This window comes from Alosa pseudoharengus, unplaced genomic scaffold (assembly GCF_046254945.1).
Source record: "Alosa pseudoharengus isolate Yale_2024_CS ecotype anadromous, Long Island Sound unplaced genomic scaffold, YU_APseudo_1.1 YU_APseudo_1.1_scf_17, whole genome shotgun sequence".
NCBI lineage: Eukaryota > Metazoa > Chordata > Actinopteri > Clupeiformes > Clupeidae > Alosa > Alosa pseudoharengus.
The window spans coordinates 31162843-31185165 of record NW_027468640.1 but is presented as its reverse complement, the minus strand read 5'-3'; the positions used below and the strand labels follow the sequence as shown (position 1 = coordinate 31185165).

The following is a 22323-nucleotide window of genomic DNA, read 5'->3' as shown; positions in this document are numbered from 1 at the left end:
GTGAACTCTGGTGAACTGCAGCCAAATTCGGTTTGTATGGGATTAATAGAGAGTGGGGAGGCTCTCTGTAGACGGGCTCTGGTAGTTCCTTCTCTCGGAAATGAAAATATGTACACAGTCTTGTACCTTTGACTTTTTTTGGATTTCTTGTTTTTCACTCGAAATGATATGTTGTATGCTTATGAGTTATAGCTGGTTAGCCTAAGACATGCTGTAAAACTCTTTAGATACGGATTTTTCCAAAACGTCAATGGGACAAATGAATGGGAATCTTACTTCCGGCACCTAACCGCATTTTGGCTGTGGGCGGGACTGTGCAGCCCTATTTGCAGCCAGGGTCGTCTAGCAAATCTCTGGTTTGCAAGCTGGAAAAACCAAACTCTAATCAGGCCAATCACATCGTTTATAGAGTCAGTGGGCGGGCTTAACATAAATAAATAGAGTGGCGAAGTCACGCCCTTCTACTTCCGGTCCATGGGACCTATCTTTCAAAAAAATATTAACGGGAGTTAATGGAGAGAACAATTATTTTTTGGTCCAGTTTGAATTGTGCCACGAATTTCACATATGATGTGTGTGAATTTAAAACATAATTTTTCACAACAAGAAAGTACTGTTGTTCGATAGACTTCAAAAGTTATGTTGGTTTTGTGCGATTCCGCTCAGTGGACTACATCTCTCGTCTCGAACGATGTACGTCACCAACGTAATGAAACGATAAGAGCTGTTATGCTACGGTTGCATCTTGCTGCCTGCTATGTCACTTAACAGTATACAGTCTATGGACGAATACAACTTACCTGATGTGTTTAATCCTGACTCATGGTATTTTCATCGGCAAGGAAAGCCCAATTAAGACCTGTTGCTGGTATGCTTGTACAAGCTAGTGTGGCTGTGAATGAGCTAATGTCACTTGCGCGACTGATGGGTTTGTAGTCGTTGGAATTACAATCTTTCACAATGTTGTAATTCAATAGTTATGAAACAAACTGCAAATGTCTTTACATGAAAAAATGTCTTTAAAATTGACAAACATCATATGAGTAATTCAAGGCACAAGTCAACCGGGACCAGAAAATAATTTATTTTTCGCCATAGACTGCTGTTCAAATATTTTTGAAAGATAGGTCCCATGGAGGCAAACGGAAGGGGCGGGACTTCACCACTATAGAGCATCACAGTCCCGCCCACAGGAGTTTCCGTAAGTAAGAATTCAATGCAATTTCTCCATTGACAATTCGGGTATAAGCCATAAAAACTTAAAGCGATGGTTCGGAGTAATTTCACCCTAGGGTCCTTTGCACCATGACCCCGAGCCAAACATACTCCCAGAACATTTTTTCCCTTGGTCGAACCCTGGTCGAGTAGCGCTGTCAGAAACGAATGACGTTCTGCAGTCTAGATGGAACCAACTTTTATCTCGTAAATTACCCCCCTAATAATGCCCTGAATGGTACGAAACTTCTGCAGTAGTACAACTATGACCTTTAGTCCAATAACGAGGCATTAGAAAGTTTGTAAGTGCACCAGGAGTTTATTTAAATAAGACTTCCCTGATTATCTGCTACTATAGCGCTGCATCGACGTTTCTTCCTTGATTTGGGAAAAGCCCGTAAAATTCCTGGCAGGAAGCATGCACAAGGATGTAGATCCAGGAATGCACTAATATTTTGTTTGTAGTCCAGTTTGCAACAATTATTAGTTAACACTAAGTTGTAAACACTTCGTGAAAAAAATATTTAAAACTGGATATACCAAAAAACGTTGATGTAATCGCTTTCTGCAAGGACTTTTACAGGCTTTTCCCAAATCAGGAAGAAACGTTGACGCAGCAGTATAGTAGCAGATAATCAGGCAAGTCTTATTTAAATAAACTCCTGGTGCACTTACAAACTTTCTAATGCCTCGTTATTGGACTAAAGGTCGTAGTTGTACTACTGCAGAAGTTTCGTACCATTCAGGGCATTATTAGTGGGGTAATTTACGAGATAAAAGTTGGTTCCAACATGACTGCAAAACGTCATTCGTTTCTGACAGCGCTACTCGACCAAGGGAAAAAAGGTTCTGGGAGGGTGTTTGGCTCGGGGTCATGGTGCAAAGAACCCTAGGGTGAAATTACTCCGAACCATCGCTTTAACTGCACATGGTAGACTCAAAACCAGCTACGGCTGTACTAAGCGATTGTGTATGCTCATATAGACGCCAAAAGTTCACGGGGCACTAACCTTGTTTTGAGATAAATGTCTTCTATTTGCGATGTCTTGGATAAGTACTTCATTACCCACAATCCTGCACAATCCCACAGTGATGCCTCTGATTGGTGGAAAGGCCGTTGAAACGTTATCAGCGTTGAAACGTTATCAGCGAAAATTATTGACAAAGATGGCGAAATTCTTAATGTGAATAAAAACTTTCTAGACGAACATTGGTACTTGTACTGGTTCTGGTTTATATATCACACGAACTTAGTCAGGGCCAATACACCATCAAATAGAACACTGGAAATGCTAGTTTGAACATTAGCCTTTCAGACATTAGAATGTCATTATAATGCTGCTAACATTAGCCTACATGCTGCAACACAGGTATGAAATATATTATGTTTTAGTGACCTTGTTGTTTCTATGAATATGAATTGTTGTTTATATGAAACATCAACTTAGTCAAGGCTTGAAAAGCCCTGTATATCCCCATTAAGTACTTAAACCTTTGAACTAGCTAGCTAGCTGATAGCACAGGCTGGATGCTACCACCGGCTAGACACTGCAGTAAAATGGTTAGCAAACCGTCCATGCCCCCGTGAATATTTCACTGTTTCAAGGACGAAATCAAGAGTGTCCAAAGGGGTGAAAACCACTTTAAATCGGGTCACATTATTGACTGTTGTGTGTCGAGGGTCAGCTTGTGGGTTTTGTAAGGGCCAGCATGAGGGACAAGACCTATCAAACCTACGAAGTTGTGTGGTGAGTTTTGCAGGGAGGTTGGTAATGCTAGTTAACATTGGCTAGGCTACTGTAGCCTTCATACTGTACGAGCCATATCATCAATCATTAACCTAGAAATAGTTCTTCGTACATTTAATGAACATTTTGTGTAATAATTCACAGCAAGTTAATAAACTGAACATGGTGGTCCATAAGCAGACCATGCACCGCTCCATGCATCAGGATGGCAGTCAGATATGAAGCACTGCACAATGTTGCTAACGTTAACGTTAACCGGTTTCACACACACAATATAAAATACACGATGGTAAATATAAAACTCAATACCAAAACACTATTATTTACACGATTACTCCTGAAATAACTGCTATTAACTATATAAAAATCATTGTTTGGAGGAAAGGGTTCGCGTGCTGTCGCCGGTTGGACACATGGTTGGAAATGATTTCGCGCTGGTTCGTGCTGCTTATATATTTTTCAGTGAGGCGCGGTGGTTTATGGGATGAGTAGTTCCTTCGCTCCGAAATAAAAATATGTACACAGTCTTGTACCTTTGACTTTTTTTGGACTTTCTCTTCGTTTTTTCACTCGAAATGATATGTTGTATGCTTATGAGTTACGCCGTAGCTGATTAGCCTAAGACATGCTCTAAAACTCTTTAGATACGGATTTTTCCAAAACGTCAATGGGAGAAATGAATGGGAAATTTACTTCCGGAAACTAAGCTCTCTAAGGAGGGGCGGGACTGTGATGCTCTATACAGAGTTGTTAGGTTTTTGAAAACAAAGGAGATGGCTGCTGCTGCTGGCAAACTGCGGTCTTGTGAATCGACTTTGGCTCTTAAAGACTTTGAGTTAAGCTTTTATTTTAAGTTTCAAATGAATACTTTTTCTCCTTGGGAATACTTTTCTCCATGGAGATGATTAGAACTTAGCAGTCAATTTGAATGCAACAGTTTTGAACAAATTCGTGCAGCGTGCTAATGATGCTAACCGGATTTAATAGGAATTTAGCCAGTCGTCTTGCAAGATTGTGAATGTTTGGATTACATGTCCATGCTGAGGAGAGATGTGCCTGTTGAGAGGGAGAGAGAAAGAGTGCATGGGGCAAGGACTCATTGAGAGTCTGTGTTAAAGTAGGCCTACTTCTATCGCCTACTCTGGTAGAGTTGCATACTAGATACAATGCAAGATATATTTAGCCTATTTATTTATGAACAACGTAAGGCGGGATGTGGGTGTTGCTTTTAATTATCAAATGTTCTATCAAACATATTTTTTATTGATATCGATTACATGTCTTGCGATACATATCGCTATTGTTTTATCGCCCAGCCCTAGTTGTGAAACTTTCTTCAGCACCTAAAACTACCATTTTTTTAGCTACAATTTTGGTACTCATAGGACTCAAGGAGAAAAAGTATTCATTTGAAACTTAAAACACACGTGGGGAAACTGAACAGTCTAACCTGTAGACTATGATAAACTAGCAAATTAAGCTACTTTGTTTACATGTCCAGGCTTCAACCAGTGCTACTTTTCATTCAGACTTATGTGATAGCAATCTAAACTGTTAATTTATTTGAGTGTTTTTCATGATTGTCTTGCTATTTCTTTTCCCCGTTTACTTTGATTGATAACAGGTGATTAAATAAGGTTAAGTTTAAATCTTCTTCTGGTCCTTATCTGAAATAGATTTTTTTTTTTTAATTATAGATATCGACTGATATGAAATACTTACATCGTGATACAGTTTTCAGCCATATCGCCCAGCTAGTCACAACCATACCCGGTCTCCCCTACCTGTTTGAAAGACCCTATTGTTTGACAGGATTGTATTAGAGAGTTCTTCGTGACCGACTGCACCCATTCAACAACTATGAGAAATTTTATTTGTATTCACAATTTCACTTTTTTTTATTGTGCAGAAAGGGGTACCAATTAATGCAGAAATAGTCTTACTATTACATACAAAATCTGTGATCAAGTGGCCAGACTCTTAGCAGGCCAGATATTCTGTCACACAGGCAACATGCCCATTATGACAAATCGTAGGTTCTGGCTGATCTGTACAAAGCTTTGACAAGGGACATTGTGTGGCAAGCATAAGGGCTGCCTGAAAGAGTGATTAAGAGAAGTGGTCGGATGTGAAGCACACACGCTAGAGCTCAAGACGTGGGAGATGAAGCATGCCACTAATTAGCGTGCATAAAAAGCCGGAGAGGCAAACGTCAGGTCTCATGGAAGCACACCGTGGGCATTTCACATCGATGACAAAGCACACTGGTGCCCTTGTTTTGACTCGGTGCTTCTTCACAGTCATTGCACCTCCTGGTGGCAAGTGGCTGCAATTTGCATCTTTTTTGTGTCAGTCGTGATGATAATCTGAGTTGCGTCAGCCAGTAAAGTGGAAAGTGTACAAAAAGAAACAGACTCTGTGTGGAGTGACTCATGCTGTGTGTCATAACAGTGTAGCCCAGGGATCGGACATCCAGATCTAAACTGATACGGCTGTCTCTGAAACAACACTTTAAATTCACTGACAGCTCACAAGGAATAGAAATTATCAAGCAACAACCCTGAAGGATTATTTTCACTCAACAAGTCACAAGTTTGCCTGAAACAGGTCCATAGAGCCCTTACACTACAAACCATAAAAGAAACAAATAAATGTCATTCTATCCTGGGTGAACTCCGACATACCTGCTAGCTGTGGTCTGGAAAGGAGCCCATTGACATCCGTTTCCGAATCAACAAAAACCCAGGAATGTATCATTTCTTTCGAATTGAGTAAACAATTGTAATTGAACTATGTTCCTTTCCAGACAGATTCCAAAAATAATTCAGTGGAAATGCATGGATTCAGTTGCTTCCAGTAGCAGCAACTGAAATCCATGCATTTTTACGGAATTATTTTTGGAATCTGATCCCTTATTATACCTGTTCGTTCGTACTCGTCGCTCGACTTATCGTGACTCAATTCAAGATGGCGTCGAACGGTAAAATTCCTTAAGGTACTGTCTGTATAAATCGTCTTGTAAATAAACTACCAGTGGTTTTTCAAAGTTCTCTATGTCTCGTTTTAAATGTCAAGGCCTTCGGAAGTCTACCAATGAAGTATGGAGCTACTTTGAGCCTTGTAAATGGTGTAAAACAGTGATTTATTTGCATGGCTAGGCCGATGCCCGAGGCACCACAACGAAACACTGTGTTGGTATTATGGCTAACTAGCGCCAGATTTCTGAGTGCAGGGGACAAGCCGAGGTGAGCTATGAGACATACGTTCTCACTTGGTATCATGTTTCAACATACTTTAGGTCAAAATCACACCGGAATTATCCTTTAATAGTTTAATGTTGTCTTGGAAAGTTATTGCTTCTTCACGAGTTATTTCAGTTAGCATTATATTTTCCATGTGTCGATGTTGGTTAGGACCCCAGCTAACAATTTATGGTTCTCTGAAGGTTAGTTTATGGTTCCCATGGAAAGTTCCTTAAAAGTTGCAGCCTTTAGGAAACCTTCCCCTAACGTTCCCTAAATGTTGCATACCAGGATGAATTATTATAGCAGGAATGAACAGGCAAACTTGATTGGTTTTTAATATATAATTTAATATATAATATGAAATTAACAAAATACAAAAAATATATAAAAGGCCTGAAAATTAGTGCTGTCAGTTAAACGTGTTATTAACGGCGTTAACGTAAACCTATTTTAACGGCGTCAATTTTTTTATCGTGAGATTAACGTTCTTTTTGGTGTAACAAACTTTGTAGTTTTTTCACAAGCTGTTGCAACAACTAGTAACGTTAGAACAACTACAACACCACACTGGATCTAGCTAGACTAGGGTTTCTCAACGGGGGGGGGGCGTTCGTACAACCTAGGGGGGCGCTGGGAACGTGAGTTTTTTTTTTTTTTTACATTTTAAACTTTCATGGTTTTCACATATTTTTGGTGCAAAAATAGGCTGCCTGAAATAAATAGCCTATTTTCATTCATGGGATTCTAACCCCTCTACCGTCCCAGCTACATTTTACTGTTTATCTTTGCTCAGTGGTCATACAGTGCAGTTCGGGCCTGCACACCATAAAAGACATAGACACCATGTCTTTGCTGCACACGCCCGGACTCACGTACGTCCCCCAGCCCCAGCTATCGTCATCTCAAATGCCATCAGGAGGCAATATTGTACTTCGCTACCTACGGCTATTCACCCCTACGGAGTGGGTAGACGATATGCGGCAGTGGCCGCTGTATCGTATGGAGAAACCCGCAAATCCTTATCTGTTTGGTAACTATGGTAACTAGTTTAGAAAGGCATTACAGAACAGCCGCTCCAAAGTCAGTGTTTTCCTAACTTCAGATAGGAAAGGTGTATAACAGAAATGTCTTAAGTCACCAAAATCCTAAATAAACTTTCCTAACTTTAGGATGACCCATAACATATGATGCCAGTCATCTCGATAGAGCTCTGCTATCTCAATGTATCGCTGCTCAAACGGAAGTTCGGTGGGCAAAGTGGGCAAAGCTAGCGCCCTCCATGTATGCGCGCGGAATAAGGTGAATAGTAACGTCGATAAACATAACCCAATTTCGCGGCTTAACAGTTCAATAACCAAAAAAATTTACACAATTCAATGTGACGTCTTCATCTTTAATAAAACAACACAAACAAACATGGCGGATAGCAAGAAAAAGTGCCGACAGTACAATGCAAATTACATCAATTATGGATTTATTCCTTCACCGATGAACACTACTTTACCTATGTGCCTGCTCTGCGATCGCGTTTTCTCGAATGAGGCCATGAAACCTTCGCGGTTACAGGAACATTTAATTAAAAAACATCCCGACAAAGCATCCAAAGATCCGGCCTACTTCAAGTCTCTGAGGGATCAGCATTCAAGGCGTCCTACCATCAACACCCTGTTTGCCCGGAATGCCAATCAAAGTGAGAGCGGGTTGGTGGCGTCTTACAATATTGCCTTATTAATTGCCAAGTCTGGCTTACCGTTCACTGTGGGTGAGTCTCTGGTAATTCCGGCAATAAAAGAGGCCATCTCCACTGTCATGGAGCGGGACGCTACGCCAGTCACCAAGGCCATCCCGCTCAGCAATGACACTGTTGCCCGGCGCATACGGGAGATGTCACTCGACACTGAGCAGCAGCTGTGTGCCACCTTACGTGTGTGTCCCTTCAGTATCCAGCTTGACGAGACAACAACTGCCGACAACAATGCCCTATTAATGGGCTATGTGCGTTATTTGTCTGGGGGGGATCTGAAGGAGGACTTCTTGTTTGGGCAGTATCTCGCCACCGACACTCGAGGGCAGACCATATTCGCCGCCCTGACTGAGTTCCTGCATGAGAGAGCCATCCCGATGGAGAACATCATCGCCTGTGCCACAGACGGAGCGCCAGCTATGGTCGGCAGATACCGTGGCTTTGCGACGCTCCTAAAGCACCAGGTCCCTCACGTGCTGACCGTGCACTGTGTACTGCACCGTCACAACCTGGTAGCAAAAAACATATCCGACTCACTCCATCAGTCCCTTAATGTAGCGGTCAAATCAATAAACAAAATTAAATCCCATGCTTTGAATGACCGGCTCTTCAGGCAGCTATGTGGGGAAAATGACGAATCCTATCAGCGCCTTCTTTTCCACACAGAGGTGCGCTGGCTCTCCAAGGGGAACTGCTTGGGCAGGTTGTGTGAGCTGTTCCCCTCGGTCCTCGAATTCTTGGGAAAGGCCGATGCTACGTTGAAAGCTCAGCTATGGTCCTGCCGCCACGATGTGTTCTATCTTTCGGACTTCTTTGGGAAGATGAACGAGGTGTCGCTGAAGCTCCAGGGGAATGGTGTGACTCTCATCCATTCGAGGGCCGCCATACGCAGTCTTCTCACAAAGCTGGAGCTGTATGGACAAAATTTGAGCAGGCGTCAGTTTCACAACTTTCCACAGTTGACCAAGGTAGGCTAATAATTAATTATTAGGCTACCATTGTCATCATTCTTTTGACTACACACCAATTACCTCACATACAATTTCCTTGAATTTCCCCAGGGGGATCAATAAAGTTTCTATCTATCTATCAATAAAATAACTTACTGTAGCCTACTCACTACTTACATTCAGGTGCTGGATGAACTGACTGATGGCCATCTGCTGGTTTACACGGACCACTTGAAGGCAGTCAAGGCAGATATGGAGGTCCGTTTCAGAGATCTGGACCAGTTAGCCGTCCCCGATTGGGTGATGGAGCCGCTCCAACAAGATGTTGCCAGCAGTGAGGAGGCTATCCAAGAGAGCCTCATTGACCTCCAGAATGATGCAGAGGCGATGGCCACGTTCCGTACCTCTGGTTGGCGAGCGTTGTGGATAACCCATGGACAGCGTTTCCCTCAGTTGTGGGAGAGAGTTCACCTTCTCCTCCTCGCTTTCCCCACGTCATATCTTGTCGAGCAGGGATTCAGCCAAGCACTGCACATGCAGTCAAAATATCGCTACCGCTTAAACTTGATCAGCTCTGGTGCTCTCAGATTGAAATTGACCTCTCAATGTCCAGACGTCAAGACGCTGGCAGCGAGCCATCAACCACAGGGCTCTCATTAATTTTGTTTCATAGCCCGTTTTCCGTTCGCTTTTGTTCTGCAGCTGCTCTGAGCGTAGTCTGCACGAAAAGACCGTTGGTAATTAAATACGAAATATATATAGGCCTAAACTGGCCTCACGCGCGGAATCTGTTTTTTGATTGGTTGGATTGTTGTGATGTGCATATGTTGTTCACGTGATGTGCACTTGATTTTTGTCCATGATAAAAATGACGTCTTGTTGCCTACATTTATTGTTCCCTATTGATAAAAAAAAAATCATTACAACCAATGCTGATGTGGTAGTGTGTTTTTTGTTTTTTTACCCAACCAGTCTCCTATTGCTTCTAACAGTGGGCTAAATCTGCTTAATAATAAAATAGGCATAGGGACATTTTCTTACAATACCAGAAGAAACCAAAACAGCACAGAAATGTGCTCGTTTTTTTATTTAAGCAATATAGCATGAGTGTGTGTGGCCTATAGCCTACCCAGGGGTGTAGTTTTTTTTTTTTTTTTTTAGTTGTGTGTGAGTGGGGGGGCGGGGGGGGGGGGGGCGCCAGAGGATCAAAGTAAGGTCAGGGGGGCGTTTGCTCAAAAAAGGTTGAGAACCACTGAGCTAGACCGTGCTGCATGTACACGCCCCCTTTTAGGGGAAAGGGAGCTGTTTGGATAATGGAAACCTATGCTGCATAGAAGTGGGGAGCGAAAAGGGCTTATGCTTACTAAATCTTGAAACAAACATGAATAAAAGGCACAAAATAAGGTTGGTGTAAGAGTTATCTGTGTGTTTATGGGATTAATGTGACCATTATGTTCCTATTTTTTGCTCTTTCCAGTTAGCCTACTAACAGGAGTGTCACGAATGTAGGCAGTCAAACTGCCCGTGGCTGACTAGCAGCTAAGTTCGGCAAGCTTAACTTTACATGTCATAACATCAACTAAACATAAGTCACACATTCATTCTATCACTTGTAATATGAACGTAGCCTTTTTCCTACAACTAAGTGAGATAATTGGCTATGCCTGTTATACTGAAGTTCCACAGTTAGCTAGCTAGCAAGCTAACCTTTTTACATGGGATATGGTAAGTGTAGCTAGTACGTGCTGAATGGGTTGTAATGTAGCCTACATCGTTTCGACATGAGTAAGTTACATACACATAAGTCTTTATAACTGTCGTGTTAGTTATAATTATTGAATGGCCTGTGAATTAGATGTAACGTCAAGGTGTGATTAGGCTATCTGTCTTTCCCATTAGAATCAATGATATATGTATGCTAACTTTTTTTTCCGCTAAAATGGGGCGTGATTCAGATTAAATGTAGCCTATCTTTATGATGATGCGCCTTAAGTAGGCTACGTAAAGGCATGCTGCACACACGAGCCGGCCAAAGAGTAGATTCGTACAATAAACACAGTTCTGAACTCCCGGTCAGCTGAATGATTGTTGAAATTGCTGTGGACCCGATACCGACATGAGTGCGATGCACTCAGCTTTCGACATTCATTTACTGTACATTAGATTCCATTCTTTTCAATACAACTCTGCACACCAGCATCGCACTTTGCCGCCGTGTAAATCACGATTCAGTTATATTTGGTCGACGCCGCTCCATAAAATCCATTGTTCATCCAGTGTTTGCGTGTTAAAGGACAATTCCGGCGCAAAATGAGCCTAGGGGTTAATAACACATGTGTACCGAGTTCGACCGTTCGCTGGGATGTATTTTCATGCTAGTCGAATGTGACCAGTTTTATTGCAAACCGCGAATTAGCGTTTAACGCTAGCCTTCGGGCACAGGTACAGTAAAAAGAAATCGCTATTTCTATACCACTAACAAGGCTCAAAATAGCACCACACTTACACAGTAGCATGAGGGTCTCTACATGTAAACCGAAGCATTGATAACTTTGTAAGTGTACAGGCAGTTTGTTAAAAAGAAACACATTACCGTTCACGTCTGGTTCACATACAGGCAGGCGCCTTGGTTAAACAGAACTCTGGGATGTGAAGTGAATCTCAGGTGAAACGTTGTTGCAGAAGGACTGTCCAAAGAAGCACTGAACGCAACAGGAGAAATAAGAGATGGCAGGTTATTTGAACGAATTTGAAGACATCGAGGATGAACCCTTATTGGACGTCCTTATCTTTTCGAGTCAGAATATACCAACGAAGAGCTGCGGGAGCTCCGTGAAAGGGCTATGAGAGAGAGAGCTAGAAGCTACCTGTAGTCAATGCCACACAGGCGGCGGCGATCCATACCAGAGGGACCAGAAGGACATCCACTAAGTAAGTACACTATACAAGTTATGTTACATCGGAGCTATTATTTCTGATAGGCCTATATTGAGAAAACAGAGAAGTTTTACTGCATCACGCCCATAACAAGCAAGCGTGCATCTTATCAGCAAACAGTCACACGTTTCATCTGCGTAACTCTCGCCAAAATGCATCATATGGTGTTTTGTGAATGTACCCAAGTCAAACTTTCATATAAATGCATAAGTACGTCCAAAGCGCCACTTTTAAGCTTGTATGCGTTGTTGTTTTCAGGTTAAATGACCTTTTGAATAGGAATCCTATAGGGCCACTACTCTTTTGATACAATCGCATCAAAATCGCTATTTTTCAAACACTAAGAAGGCTTGACACAACATGAAACTTTGATTGAAGTATCATCAGTGTCTCTCTACACATGAACTCGAGCATTGAGAACATTGTTGGTGTACACAGAGTTTATTAAAAGAAAGATTTTGAACAACTCACTTGTTTTTCCTGCTCGCTGCCATCTTGCAAGGAGTGAGTTGTCCAAAATCTTTCTTTTTAGTAAACTATGTGTACACAAACAATGTTCTCAATGCTCAAGTTCATGTGTAGAGACTGATGCTTCGATCAAAGTTTCATATTATGTGGAGCCTTCTTAGTGTTTGAAAAATAGCGATTTTGACTCGACCATGTAGCTTACTAAACTAAAGTTTGACTCGGGTACGTTCGTATTTCAAGTGACAAAATTAAGATTGAAGTTTAGCTGACGATATAACATCCTACTCCAGTGGTTCTTAAACTTTTTGTCTGGCGACCCCACAAAAAAGTAAATACCCCCCTCAAACGTTAACAACTAAATCAAGCAAAAACTAGAAAGCAAAGTAATTTGTTTTCTTTACTCCATATGAACAAGAACCGAAAAAACCAAACAATCACGATTAAACAAGTGTAGGCTGCCGCCATGCGCCCACACACAAGCATGCACACACACATAGCCTACACATGCAGCATTAGGCCTACGTTACATTAATTATATTTATGGCGATAACAATAACAATATTTTTTTTATTTCCCTTTTCTGGTTTACTATCTTTAACAATTTCAATGGGAAGGGTGGGCATGCTTCCATGAACATAGCAAGTTAATTCTAGGAGGAATGCTGCATACGGTGACACGGAGATTTTCCTCCACAGTGCTGAGCCGACATCTGTATTTGAGATGTCGTTTCATTTTGACAGGTTTTAAGCTTTCATTCGCCAGAACATCGCCGCAAATCACACATTGTGGGTGGTCGAGGTTATCTTTAACTTGGCAAGTGAATCCATATTTCTTGGGTGCAGACTTGTCAATGAAATTTTTTCAACTTTCAATTCTTCAGTGGTTGATTCACCAACACATTTTTAACCATAACCATAAATCAACCATTTCAACCAAAATTCCATGTTGAAATAACATCTTCTGCTATCTGCAGGGATGCAAACAGAGGTATGGTCAAAAAGGAGTGAGATTATCGAAGCCCACGCCCCCGCAGGAAATATCATATAATTACATTTTGCCACCACCTCTGCCATCCAGGGCTCACCCTATTCACACAAAAATGTTCTTTATATGAAAATACACTGTCCCAGTTCCTTGGAAATTCTTAAAAGTAAAGAATACTGAGACAACGCTGGAAAATTTGGCATGTCCCTTTTTTTCAATTTTTTTTTTAAAAGTCTGACATTTTGAATTTGTGTTTGGCTGTCTTGACCTCAATCTCCGTTTCAACCTGTAACCCATGGGCGGATTATGAACTTTCGGGCCCCTGGGCCCAGATGTATTAAGGGCCCCCCACTTATTGCCATATATGTGGGAGGGGGGGTTTGGGAGTCCTCCCCCAGAACATTTTAAATTTTTCTGATGTGATTTCCTGTATTCTGGTGCATTTTGGGGATGGCCAATACTAAATTCAATCAGATTCATAGCCTACATCCTGATTTGTTGATATTGAGGCAATGATTCCATGCAAAGGCTTGGGCTTCAGGGCCCCCTGACCCCGGTAGGCCCGTGCAGTAATCCATCCCTGCTGTAACCTAGACCAGTTCCACTTTGTTTTACAACCCTCATCCACTTTCTTAACTGTTAGTGCCTCACTCTCATCAAATTCTCTCATTCTGCAAATGAAAAGTTGCATATATTAGCCATAGTGTTACCCTAGACCTGACAGTATCATAAAAGAGTGCAAAATAGTTCACTTCACTCTGCCCCCTTTCTCAATGCGCCCCAAAATAACGTTCTTCTGCACGAAAATGTACAGTTAAAATGTATCAACAGTAGTGCGGTCTGTCTGTTAGGATAAGCCCACACATCAGTTTCTCGCCCTTATGTGGTAGGTGTCATTGAAAATAAGTCAGTTCGTAACTTGTCACTTCGGGTTGCATTTGCGAAAAAGCCTAGACCAGCGGCTCATTAGGCTACTAGACGTCAACAAGCTGCTAGCCTAAAACTAGCACAAAGTACGTTACCATTAGGCTACACATTGGAAAGGGGGTAGAGTTGGATATAACGTTAGGCTGCTACTAAAATATTAGGCTACAGCATGGGTTCCCAAACTCCATCAACGTGGGCCTCCCCTCTGAAAACAGTGACACCCCCCCCCCCCCCCCCCCCCCCGACAATCATTTTCAAATAATATTCACTTCAGTTAAGCCACTTAAATCTGTGCTATACTATGCTATGCAATGAGTTTTCATCATATTTTCAACGTTTGGCTTTGTTACCCATATCAGGCTTGGGCCGTGCAGCGATAAAATGTGACCAATTTGTCCATTTTAAGTTAGCTATCGGAACGTCACATATTACTGTCACGTATGTCCAACCTCTTTTTTTATTTTAAGTTATTTTACCAGGCAGATCATTAAGAACAAGTTCTTATTTACAGTGATGGCCTGACAAGAAGAAAACAATTGATTGAGAGGAGGGTTAGATGGAGGGGAGTGCAGGAATCTGTGAGAAGGAGTGATTGTGTATCTGTCACTTAATATTAATTTCTATACAAACCAAGTCGGCGGATTCCTAAAGAAACGCAAGCACCCACACCATAAGTTTATCTAAATTAGCTATGTACCAAAAAATACATTTTACTGTGACTCGAAGAGCTGTATACAGTGTTGTGGTAAGGCTGCGTGTACAAATCCGCTTGGAGCTCAAGCTCCAAGCTGCAAGTTACCGTTCATAACTTGCAGCTAGCTCGGCTTGCGGCACTGTTGCTAAATTAAGTTATGAAGTTTGGCACAATACATTCTCACTCAGGATAGGGATCAATAATACTTTCCACTATCCCAAAGATTTAGTATACATCTCTTCTATGATTTATTTCGATTTTATAATGTTGGCATAATCATTGAAGAAAAAAAACATAGATAGTTCTAACATGAAATAAACGTTTTTCCTTCTTTTTTGAATCAACCTTCCGCGCCTCCCCTCAAATTATTTGGCGCCCCCCCAGGGGAGGCGCGCCTCACAGTTTGGGAACTAAAATAAACAGGATAAAATACTGCTAGTCTGTCCGGAATACTACTAAACTGATGGATGTAACGTTAAATCCTTGCAGTGAAGTGCAGCCCCATAGCAGTCACATAATGGTGCGCAGCCAATGGGATTTTTATGTGCGCAGCTTTTTGATTTAGTGTTGTTTTACACTTCCTATGTTTCATGGACTGTAACGGTAGGCTATGTGCTTTTTTAGTCATTTTAATACAGAATTAACTTTGATGAAATTTTAATCAGACACTTCAACCCCCCCCCCCCCCCAAAAAAAAAAAAAACTCATCGGATCTGCACGATTCACACAAGTCCCCCAGACAGCCGTGAAAAAGGCGGCATCCACCAAAAGGCGCGCCGTTTGCATCCCTGTATCTGGGTAGCTAAAACTGCTGGGGTGCAGTTGTTTTTTTTGGCCACAAGTCGTGCAGCGTTGGTGTTAGATCTCCGTGAGTGTGCAAATGACACATCTCATCCGCTTCTTCAAAGTCTCTGTTTGCAGCAACAGGTAAGATGACAACATAAGACATACGCGAATATGTAGCCTGTTGTTATTAACAACGGTACTTTCCATCCGGTGAGCGCTTGCGAGAGAACAGCTACCTGATTCCCAGAAGTCTACGGTCAAAGCACCGGCAGCAGCATGGTCGCCGCTGAAATAGCCTAACGGATTATTTGTGCCTTATTTTAACCTAAGGCGACATAGACTGTACAATGCCCTCGACACAGCCTACCAAAACCACAGGTCGGTGTCATACGGAGGCGGCTGTAGGCTACCTTTGAAAGTTCGAGCGGCTCGAAGTTGACAGCTATGCAGCTGAAAGCGCAGCGATGCTCAACTCAGACTTCACATGGCAACCGCTACGAAAATAGTTTCCAAGAAAGTGCTTCGAACTTTGTGTAGGATCCTCCTGACCTATTTCATCATTGTATTGGTGGATTTACAATTGCGAACAAGAAATCCCATCAGTCCAGGTGGTGAACGCGGTGCAGGATAACGTTTCCAGAACCATGCTGTCAATTCCCTGTCAAAAGATGGAGACATCCTGTCAAAGTCATCGGACGGCGGCCGCAGTGACAGCAGTCGAGGAGAGAATAAAGACAGAGATTTTAGTCACAATAGACGTCCATCCTCTTGATTAACCCTGACGCCCCAAGACATTTTTATAGCAGTGAAGACGACAGGAAGGTTTCACCGAACACGACTGAACCTGTTGCTGGATAGGCCTACATGGATATCAATAACTAAAGAACAGGTGAGTGTCTTTGAATGCTATGACTGGAATACCAACACTGTTAGACCATATGTTATTAATCCTGACATTACAACTTGAATGACATAAAAACCCTGAAAAACAATGCTGTCTTGTGTTGGCACCAGGGTAGGAATTTCACGGCGGCCACGACGGCCATGGCCGTCGTAGCCCCTTGCGTTGGCCGTGACGCCCCTTTGAAAATCAGAGGTTTACAGGCCACGGTGGCCTTGGTGCCCCCTTCTTTCAATATTCTGCTTTGCGTCCTACTAATAGCGATATAGGCTATATTTAGCCTATGGCCTGTCAAAACAATCTTAGCATTCACAGCGCAAATTACGCAGTGGAGAAAGTTAGCGCAAGAAAGAAAGTGCGTCCAAATTCACCCATTCTTCTCAGTTGAACTACTTGCGAAGTAGCCTACTCATCACACAGACATCACAAGTATCACACGAAAGAGCTTTTTCTCAGCTTTTAAACGATGTCAGCCGCTAATTGCTGTAATGAACGGTTCGTGAGAAAAGTAAATAATATCATTCAATTTAATCATAAATTCTACTGAAGGTTTTGCGTCCATCTCCCTACCCATTCATCTCGGCGGAATACTTCACGAACCCCTCGTTTAACACATGACAAACCATATATCAGAATAAACAGCAGACCTTACCGAACACAAAGGTGTAAAGCAGTCCCCTGTACAGTTAGCCGTTCCAGAGTTAGTGGTGCAGATAACAGAATTTTTTCATAAGAATCGTTCACAACTGGTAACAAGCGCCAAAATTGGCACAATTGCTGTATGGGCATTGCTCTTTCAATAAAGAACGTTCGCATCGCAAACCCCCCCCCCATGCCAGCCTCGGCGGCCATTTTGTTTCCGCCATTACCAAATTATGTGTTTTTCATCATATCTACTAAGCAAAACAGTTAAGCACATAAATCAGGGGTCGGCAATTACGTTTGGACCCGGGCCAATTTTTTTTCAGACAATGGCATCGCGGGCCATAGCTTTTGTAATGGGGGGGGGGGGGGGGGGGGGTTATAGGCCTACTATTTAAATTATTAATCTAACTTTTAAAATGCATTTAATTTAATTCCATTAAAACCGTTTATTTGCTTATGTGCGCTGTTTTTATGCCGCCTGCTGCATCTCCTGTCGTCTCTCATGAAACAGGCGACTTGCCTAGCAACTAGCCGTAACTAATGTGTACAAATATTATTCTTTTGGATGACGTGAATGATTAGCTGAACATTGCTATATGTTAGTTATCGATGCAAAATGTCGTTGTCAAAAGCCTTGAAAAGAAAAATTGATTCAGAATGCAGGACCTACAAAGAAGAATGGAAGCCTGCCTGCATTTATTAATGCCAAGCCTATTAATTTAACGAAACATAGGCTATTTTTGACCTTGCCCACTGGAAGAGGGAGACAGGACACTTTTGTTTTGTTTTTTGCACAAGATTACGCGCACTCGCGTGCCAATACCGTTCCGACCTGTGCGTCATGGATAACTGCAAGGATGTTCCACCTGTTGTTTTGTCACTTTAGTAGGACTATCATCTATACCTCAATAAATGTTCTGAAATTGATGGGATTGCTGTAGGCCTTTTTTTCTTTTTAAAAACATGGGGTTAAAAAAAATGCATTTTTTTTTATTTTTTTATTTAAACAGCAAATTAACGTCATCTCGCGGGCCAGATAGAATAGATGGCGGGCCCGCGGGCCACTATTTGCCGACCCCTGACATAAATGATGAGGTCTACCCCTATGTTTTTATGGTCAATGATGACAAGGATACCATACAAAACATTAATGAATGCCTCTGGACTGCAATGGCGGCCATTTTGTTATCTGCTATTACAGAATTATATATATTTTATCATATCTTTTTCGCCAAACATCGAAAATCAATAATGGTGGTGATGTCTACCCCCATGTTTTGATGGTCAAGGTTTACAATGATACTATTTCTAATACCATAAAACTTCCAGATCAATAGGTAATTCTTATAGTGGGATGTCATGATTCAGAATGGAAATCATACTATTCATAATTATCATAATTATTCATTATTGATTGATGACAATAATTTATTCTTCTTTTTTTTTTTTTTACTTTTATTTTTCACAAGTTTTCTGAACAAATGTACATAGCGCCACAGTGCAGCCATGTACATAAATATACAAATATACAGTACAATATACATACACAAATATCCTCTACCCACCCCCCACCCTCCCCAGTCCCCATGCATCCTCATAATCTATCCGTACAAGTTTATATTTTAAGTAAAGTGAACCTACATCTTGCCGCCCTCAATCAAAAAGAAAAAAATAGAGTATACCCCACATACATACAAAAAATGAAGAATGTACATAAAAAAGAGGCATAAATAAATAAAAAGTAACACAAATGATAATAATTAAATACAGGTCATTTAGTCCTTTAGTTGTACTCAAGGTAGCCCTACTCCTCTTCCCAGTCTACTGCAGAAACCTTATCAAAATAATCCATGAAAGCCCCCCAGGTGGAATAGAATTCTCCCACGTTTCCTCTGAGAGAGTATTTTATCTTTTCTAACTTTAAATGATACATGATGTCTTTAAGCCATCTGGTGTGGGATGGAGATTTTGGGCCTTTCCAGTTCAACAGAATAAGGCGTCGGGCTAATAAGGTTGTAAATCTCACCACTGTTTGGGATCTTCCTGGCCACAGGAAGTGGGAGTTATCAGGTTCGGTCCCAAATATGGCCGTGACTGGATGTATTTCAATAGCAATGCCTAAAGCGTCCCTGAGTGATGTAAATACCGCCTCCCAGAATGTTTGCAAGCAAGGGCAGGCCCAGTACATGTGTATCAAGCTAGCTGGAGCACTTTGACACTTTTCGCATAAAGGGTCTATAGAGGGGAAGAATCTTGCCAGTTTCACCTTGGAGAAATGCAATCTGTGAACAATTTTAAATTGTAGCAAGCTGTGTCTAGAGCATGATGAAGAAACATGCTAATTTATTCTTCTTAAGGAATTTTAAATTCATTTTAATTTGAAAAAAGAAAGAAAAAAGTATTTGGATGTTGCCTTGTATTCTTGTATTTCCGTTCACATTGGAATGCCAAGAACTAATGTAGCCTAGCAACTGTTTCTAAGTGAGGTAGGCATTTCTCCTCCGGAAGTGATTGTAGCTGATGCTGTCTTTTCGTACTGAATGTAGAAGATGTTGAACACACTGACTGCTGTTAACGTATTACTTTTATTCACTAAACCTGGAGCAACATATTTAAACATGTCTCTGCTCATCGAATCGTTACAATCACACACTGAGCATGCGCATCTTACAAAACATGGCGTCCATTGATTGGCCAACATAGAATCTCATAAGTAATGCTTTTAACTGAAATCACATGACAGTTTCTATCAGAACATCACATTCTCTCCTTTTTTTTTGGAAGGGCAGCGAGAGTCTGTGATGCGTTGTCCTCAAGACTCTTGTCAGTGTGAGTGTGATGTTCTTTAGTGGAAAGGAGGTGGCATCTGTTTCTCCTGTATTCCTGTCCTCCTTCAGCTGAACGTATGAGATAGGAATGGTCAGTTTCAGCCGGTCTGATGACTACTGCAGGTTTCCACTGACCTTGCTCTTGAAAGCGGATGTGTTGACCTTCCTGCAGCGGCGACAGAGGTCTGGCTGACCTGTCGTGGTACGTTTTCTGCTGTTGCTACTGGTGGACCCGCCTAGCATGAACTTCTCTCGAACTGACGACCTTTGGCTGAAGCTGCTGGTGGGTGCTGGGTAAGACTGAACGCAACCGCTTACTCATGAGCAGTTGATCTGAAACAGTCAACAGGAGTGTTACGATACTCAAGGAGACTGAGGTAAGGATCTCTCTTGTCACATCTGGCCTAGTTATGTGGGTAAACTCCCATTTGTCAGCGGAAGCTTCAAACTCTCTGCATTTGTACTGAGGGCCGTTATCTGATACAACAGTCTCAGGTATGCCATGTCGATCGAAGGCTGCTTTAAGTTTGTGTATTACAGCAGAGGCTGTTGTGCTGTGCAATTTGTCAAGCTCAAAATACCTGCTGTAATAGTCCACTGTGATGATGTATTGTTCATTGTTCCAGGTGAACAAATCTGTAGCAACGGTCTGCCATGCCCGATCGGGGATCTTGTGGCTGATCATGGGCTCATTGGTGTTGGAAGGTCTGTGTTCGAGGCATGTGGGACACTTTCCAGCCGTTTCCTCAATATGCTTGTTCATACCTGGCCAAAATAGGATGTCCCGTGCTCTCTGTTTGGACTTTTCAATGCCCATGTGACCAATGTGTATCCGTGATAACTTCTCAGTACGCAGTGAAGTAGGAGCAACAATTCTCTCACCCTTGAATATGATGTCATTCATCTGGGAGAGTTCATCACAATAGTTCCAGTACAGTGTCAGGAACAGGGATGTCCTTGCCTGGTCTGTGGACAATGGTAAAGTCATACCTTTGCAGCTGAAGAAACATTCGCTGTAGCCTGGGAGGTGCTGCTGCAAGAGGTTTGCGGATGATGGATTCCAGTGGTTTGTGGTCACTTTCCACTGTGACTTGGTGGCCATACACGTACTGATGGAAGCGTTTGCACCCAAACAAAATGGCATAAAGCTACTTTTCGATCTGAGCATAATTGACTTCACAGTCAATGAGTGCTTTTGATGCATATCCAATCGGTCTGCCATCTTGTAACAAAACAGCACCAAGTCCATATTTACTGGTTTCGACTTGTAGGGTGAGCTTTTTTCTGGGGTCAAAATAAGCTAAGACAGGACCTGGTTCACGTGTGATGAGCTCTTTTATCTTCTGAAATGCTTCTTCATGCTGTGTATCCCATGTGAACACATTGGTCTCTTTCAACAGGTGACGCAGAGGCACTTTGATGCTGGCAAGACCTGGGGCAAATTTTGACAGATAGTTCACCATGCCTTAGATTGTTTCCACTTTGAAAGCTGCAATCTTGGCTGGATCAGGCTTGACTCCATCTTTGGTGATGAGGTGCCCAAAGTAGCTGACCTCAGTGGCGCAGACAACACTCTTTTCCGGGTTGAGCTTCACTCCTCTCTCTCTGGAACGTTGCAGCATGGCACGGAGGTTTTCATCATGCTCCTGCTTGTTCCTGCCATATATGAGAATGTCGTCCACAATCGCCATGACGCCTTGTAGATGTTCATAGGTCTCGTTCACCTTCCGCTGGAACTCGTCCTGGGCAGATTTTACTCCAAAGGGTAACCGCAGGAATCTGTACCGTCCGAACACTGTGTTGAAGGTTGTCAGCTTGGAAGACTCCTCTGTGAGCTTTATAGCCCAGTAGCCTGACTTGGCATCCATGACACTAAAGCAGCCTAGCATGCTCCAGCTATCCTGGATGTGATGTCATCGAGGGTTGGTAAGGGTAGTGCGGTCGTTTGATTACCTTGTTCAAGTCTTTGGGATCAAGGCATATCCTCAGCTTGCCTGTGCGTGGTTTTTCTGCTGCTACCATTGAGTTGACCCATTCGGTTGGCTCGGTGACTTTCACGATGATCTTTTGTTTCTCCATACTCTGTAACTCATCCCGCAGGCGATCACGTAAAGCAATGGGTCTTGGTGGGTGAACAACGGGCACTGCATTGGGGTCGATGTGAATGGTACATTTACCAGGGAAAAGTCCTATTCCTTTAAAAACGTCTGCAAACTCCTCCATTATAGACACCTCTTGTTCAGCGGACACA

The 22323-nt window shown here is 42.2% G+C and overlaps 1 protein-coding gene across 1 annotated transcript; it reads left to right on the top strand.

Annotated features, from left to right (window-relative positions):
• The first annotated feature begins 7051 nt into the window (after positions 1 to 7051).
• Positions 7052 to 21520, top strand: LOC143127094 (zinc finger BED domain-containing protein 5-like). The gene is made up of 5 exons (XM_076288398.1): positions 7052 to 7174; positions 7775 to 8920; positions 9086 to 9311; positions 20922 to 20932; positions 21473 to 21520. The coding sequence occupies exons 1-5, from the start codon at positions 7052 to 7054 to the stop codon at positions 21518 to 21520; spliced, it is 1554 nt and encodes a 517-aa protein (XP_076144513.1).
• The last annotated feature ends 803 nt before the right edge of the window (positions 21521 to 22323 follow it).